This window comes from Sycon ciliatum, chromosome 1 (assembly GCF_964019385.1).
Source record: "Sycon ciliatum chromosome 1, ocSycCili1.1, whole genome shotgun sequence".
In the NCBI taxonomy this organism is placed as follows: domain Eukaryota; kingdom Metazoa; phylum Porifera; class Calcarea; order Leucosolenida; family Sycettidae; genus Sycon; species Sycon ciliatum.
In genome coordinates, this window is record NC_088643.1 from 13,149,737 (window position 1) to 13,155,736 (window position 6,000).

General features: G+C 47.0%; 1 protein-coding gene across 1 annotated transcript; it reads right to left on the reverse strand.

The window, feature by feature from the left end:
* Positions 1 to 1,578: 1,578 nt before the first annotated feature.
* LOC135813250 (E3 ubiquitin-protein ligase TRIM56-like) lies at positions 1,579 to 3,204 on the reverse strand. Its single transcript, XM_065326413.1, has one exon. The coding sequence runs from the start codon at positions 3,202 to 3,204 to the stop codon at positions 1,579 to 1,581; it is 1,626 nt and encodes a 541-aa protein (XP_065182485.1).
* Positions 3,205 to 6,000: the final 2,796 nt, after the last annotated feature.

The window sequence follows — 6,000 nt, forward strand, 5'->3', positions numbered from 1 at the left end:
TTACCTTCACACAGCATTCATGACATACATGTACATGTACATATAGTGGCATCGCTCCGCACTGCCACATACATGTACTTCGAGAAGTACACTTGTCGTGATGATTTGATGCAGTTCCCGGTATATAATGTTTCCGCGCTTCTTGTTGAAGCGGAGCATCACGGACACTTCAATGGTCTCCTCCAGGGCGCTTCTCTGCTCATGGTTGCGGAAAAGGTGCCCAGTAGTTTTCGAATTGAAGAAAGTTGCGAATATATCGACATGCGGATTTCGCTGGCATCCCAGGCATACGGTAGTATGTTCAGCCTCTGGCTGCGGCGCAAGCATGTGTCAGAAAGGTCCAGGCTCAAGCTGTACAGCTCGCTTGTGCTGCCTGTCCTCCTTTACAACTGTGAGACTTGGGGAGTAACCCAGGCAGTCTTTCAGCGACTGGACTGTTTTCACCGCCGACAGCTCAGAAACCTGGTGGGAGTGCGATATCCAGACAGAATTACGAATGATGATCTGTATTCCAGATGTAACTCGCAGCCACTGTCGGAGCTTGTTGCCAAGCGACGCCGTAGCCTCACTGGCCATGTGCTGAGGATGAGTGAGCAGTCCCCCCCTTGCCTTGCGATGTCCTGCTATTTTCAAGCGGGGTCACGTGGACGAAGGGGCCGTCCCGCGGCTACTCTCCCTACCACCATCATGAAGGACCTGGTAGGCACGACATTCCTTTGAAGAATGCCAGCGACCTAGAAGGAGCACGAGCACTTGCTGCAGACAAGTCGAAATGGAGATCAGACATTGTTTATGGATGAGTTTTTTGTTGACTGGAGACAGAAGCGGACTTGGCTTAATTTCAGTGTATTCTCATGCATTGTTCTTTGGCCTTTGTACGCGTGCTGTGGTATTATTATTATTATTATTATTATTATTATTATTATTATTATTATTATTATTATTATTATTATTATTATTATGGCAGCCGAAGCAGTGGCGGCGGGGCAAGAGCAGCTAAACCGACCAGGGGTCTCGGCCTCAGCACTGCTCATGCGCGCCAAACAGAAAAATACGGAAATAGAAAAATGAGCAGGAGCACTGCAGAGCAAATGTGAAATAAGGGTGGCAGCACGGTCACGGAATGTTGTTCAATGGGAGGAAAAAAGTTGAGGTTCAGGTACACCATACATTGACTGCATACGCCCAGCAGCAGGTATCCGAAATCATACACACACGCACGTACGCGCACTTGCACACACGCACACACGCACAGCCACACACACACACACACACGGAAGTATTACACACACACACACACACACACACACCATGTGCTAAGTTATATAACAGCAGCAACAATTCATGGGCGAGGTGGCAGCAGAATGTGAAGTGACTATAACAGCTCTTCGTGAAAGACTGAAAACATTACTGGAAAGATACAGAACTCGTAGAAACATAACGCCTGATGGGCAGGCACGAATCCAAGAGGTGAGTAATAATTAAAGTCCCGTAGATCTACATGGTATGTATACGCTATGCTCGGGGAGAGAGGTGCGCTATCACAGCATCACAATCACCAACTCTTGCCATGCCAACTTAAACAGCATCACTTACAATGACGAATGACAGTATGGTAAGTCTCACATCATTGAAGTTGTCTGTACAGAGTCCATAGAACGCAAGGACACCTTCCTCGCAGAGGATACCTCCAGCCCATTTCTCACCCGTAGATTCCTTTTGGAAGGACAAGACATGCTTCTGACGATCCGCTGTCACCTTGATACATTCTCCAGTATTCCGGAACTTGATATGACTCCTGACCTCGCACGTTTGCTTCTCTAGTCCACTAACATACTCTAGTGGATTGCAAACACCAACTGAGAGATAGGGAGCGTTGAGGTCAAAACGGAACTTAGCCGTTGCTACTGTCCCAACTTGAATATACGGCTCGACACACACACTTCGATAGGTCGCACCACGGCGCGTCCAGTAGATTGTGCGATCGTCGTTCGTTAGCACCAGTTTTGGGTGACATTGGCGAAGGCTGAATTTATAATTCTTGGCATTGGAGGCAGCCTGAGAGTCTTCAGGGTCCGAATCAGCTGCTTCTATGCTTCGAATCTTCCGCAATACCTCGACCGCAGTATCCAGGCAATTCGACTTGAACATCGGCATTTCAAGACCAGTTAACGGCTGCGTTGTCGCAGCATCCTTGTCCTCTTCGGTCATTTTCCCCAGTAACCACGGATGAAGTCTCAGGAAATCGATGTCTTCAGTGCTGGACTTAATCAAACCATACATTCGTGTAAGGCGTGTCCTCTTCCTTTTCAGCTTCTCGACACGACGTTCCAACACACTAGACTGCTGCCAGTACTTGCTGTGCGCTTCTCTCAGCAGCTCATCACAGCGCTCTTTCGATAACTTTTCCAACTTCGCGAACGCCGCAGTGATATCTGAAGACAAAGCACCATACGTATCGGACAGCAACTCCGTTGAAGCATTGGCTGCTGTTTGAGCAGTGCTGATTATGTTCAGGCGTTTTGTGCCTTGCTCCGATACTTTCTGCTTCAATCCTCTGCGCGCATTACGTGCAGCATCAGCGATGGGCATCACTTGGTCGGAATTCTGAACATGGGCTTTCCTGTGGGTGGCTCTGCAGGTTTCGCATAGGAATTCCTTGCATTCCGTGCAGTACCATTCAAAACTTGCATTATGAATCTTTTGATGCAGCGAGCATCTACTAGTTTGAGATGTCTGCTCCGAAATGTTGCTGCTGGTTGCTGGATCCTCACAAATACGCTCAGTTCTGTGACTTTTGGTGGATTTGGACTTGAGGTGAGCCTTGCCATGATCTGTGCAATAGAACATGGAGCAGTCATGGCAATTGAACGTAGCTGCTTCTTCCTCATCACATTCCTCACACACAACACGTGCAGATCTGGTGCTGGATGAAGAGTCGGCACTAGCAATAGCACCGTTCTCCAATGGAGCTCTGGGTAGAGATTGCAACTGAGATCGCCTAGGACCCGGAGAGGGTGTGATCTCCGCGCAGTTCGGACAATGAATTGTGTTGTCGTCTTTGATATGTGGCTCAACACACAGCGCACACAGCGTGTGCAGACATCGAATAAGCCTACCGTCCCGTGGTGGCTGATCACACGAAGCACATTTAAAACCAGCCATCGCTTGTTCCTTCTCCATGACCACCGCAGAGGCCGCCATCAATAGCTGAGCTTTCTCAGCAAATTTATAGTTCCGTTCCCCCAACGTGTCGCGGGTCTCACTTCCAAGTTCCTTTTTACGTACATATATTTGGTATAAGGCTGCACAGTGGAAGATCATCAGTCTACTTTGCTCGGCAAGTACAGAGGACTACGGCTGCTGGTGTGTGAGCAAGTGAGGCCTTACTTGTACTCATTCAAAGTTGTAGCGTTTGTGTTGGCCCTCTCTGAAGTCTGTAGTGTTGCCTGGTTGTGTTGGACGTTTTTTGCACGTACAGTCCGTACACTTAAGACTTTTAAAAGTAGATCTACATGAGTTTGTGCTCAATCAAGTACCGGTGCATACATGTATTATGTGCTGGTATCTGATCAGGTCGAGCAACAACCTTAGTCCCACTCCAAGCCAAGGACCAGTGCTGTACTGGCAATATAGCAGATACATTTTACATGTATACTACCATCTCGTACTTTTGTGGTCGCGGAGGTGCTACATTGTTTTTCTTTATTTTATTTTTTGTTTTGTTATATGTCTGTAAATACAGTCTAATGTCATAAAATACCTGTAAATACCTGTAAATACCTGTAAATACCTGTAAATACCTGTAAATACCTGTAAATACCTGTAAATACCTGTAAATACCAAAATACATTGTAGGTGGTGCACGGTGTCCTGTCTGTACTATCAAGAGTACATAACCCGAGGATTATTTTGCTCTTGGTAGTACTACTAGTAGGCACTTCAGTCACGTGACACGACCTGTCAAAAAGTGCTAACGCTGAATCGCGTACTTGCGTGGCACCACGGAAAGGCGCATGCATAGATCGATCTGTAGCTGCACAGAATCTGCGCAGGGCCTTCTCGTGTGGCGCAGCGTGTAGCTGAGGCCCTCAGCTTTCGTTTGAGCCCACATACGTCATGATGCGGCAATTTTTTGAACTCACGTACAGTTCGAGTAAAATCGGCAAGGATTTTTCGGGCATTTCACTTGATTGCACGCATTTGCCATGTAGCTCATCGTCTTCAGCGTCGTATTTCCTTTCGGAATCAGTTGTCCTCGTTTGTCCAACACTTTGCGCATTGCTGCGCAAGAAGAAATAATGCGAGGTGTTATTGAAAGCGAGCCGCGGCAGGCGTCCTCCCGGCAGTAGTCCTTGTTCGTTGGAGCCCATGCGCATGGCTGCGCAAGAAGAAATATTGCCCGGTGTTATAATTATATTGGAGTCGCATCGGAGCAGTCGTCCTCTCCTGCAGGCAACGAGTAGGACAGTATATACTTCGGCGACTTGACCAAGAGAGCTGACATCAAAACGGCCTGCTTGGAACAAATCGTCAGCTGATCAGCAGGTGGCTTCCAGCGACCAAGAAAAGCATTGACGGTGATATAATACCAAGAATCCAGCACACACTCTATACACAGAATCTCTCATGCTGGAGTTGCTGAAGTTTCAGTAGTCCCAAACATTTGCAAACGATGTTCAATAGTTTGTCATTTCTTTCCGTCAAATACCCGGTAAAATTCTAGTTTGCTCCGTCTGTGGCTCATTGTTCTTCTGTACTCATCACCATGTCAGTACTGTACATGTAGCAACAATGTGTTCTGGCACTGAATTATTGTAGTTACTTTATCTTACCTCAGAGTCTTATCTTATGCTTTTCCAAAGGCTTCTCTGCACTGTTTTCATGCTGTTGCGATGGAGTTGCTATGGAGTTGCCATGGTGACCACACCCGATATCTTCGTCTGAGCTGCCGGACGGATGAAAAATGCGAAGTTTTTCCAAACCATGCTGTTTCTGCATTCATCTGGTTATTTTGACCTGCTTCCAGCGAGCCTGGTATTTTGCCACTATAGACACTGAAGCAAGTCCTACCAATTTCTGATATGCTGCTGGTGCCGTCGAAATACTGAAATTGCCGTTATTCAATTCTCCGACTTTGGATGGCTATATCTCTGTGCCAAGTTATTCTTTTTGCTTCAAATTTTCTGTGGAGTCTTCCTAAACCTATCTGAATCGGATACAAAAAAGAAAAACGAGTATTTCTGGTTTTGAAAAAACCGCCTGAAGTGCCTACTACTAGTTATCTTCGAGTGGACATGAGCTCCTCAGAAAAACAAAATTACCATAAAAATAACATAATTATCGTGCACACTTCGTTGCATACCATTTTCCTTTCCCTGGCTGTAAAATCAAGGTGGGCCAGGGGCGCTCTTGCGAGACGGAAGGTCTGGTGGTACTTTACTTAGCTCACTGTGTAACAGGTCGAAGTTGATATTTGAAGAAAGAGGCTGAGCAGGATCCTGCTCAGCGCTTATATATCAGATAAGTGTGAATATTGTGAGAAGGAAGGTGAAAGTGGGAAGGTAAAAGGTGTGAAGGAAGGTAAATGGGTGAGAACTGTGACACACTGTACTGTACTGAGTTCACGCTACTTGCCTACCACCGTACCGGTATCTTGAGTTCATACTGGAGACGCACGCAGGGCACGCCTCGGATTGCGGAGGGGACACGTGACTTGAGACTCCAGGCCGAACGCTCTGGCCTGGCCTCTTAAATCGTGCAAATGATCTGCTGTCGGTGTCACAATCTAACTTTCGAGGTACCTGCATGTACATGAACTGTATCATACAAAAACATTCCTCACGCAGACGACCGCTCAAGGGACCTTCGAAACGTGGTCTTTGTTACCAGGTGGTCTCCTTATCCAGGGTCATTTGACTGGAAAGAGCATCCCTTGATTCTGGTTCCAGTGGTCTTGTAGGACAGGTGGTCGCCTTATCGGAGTGGTCGCCTTGACAG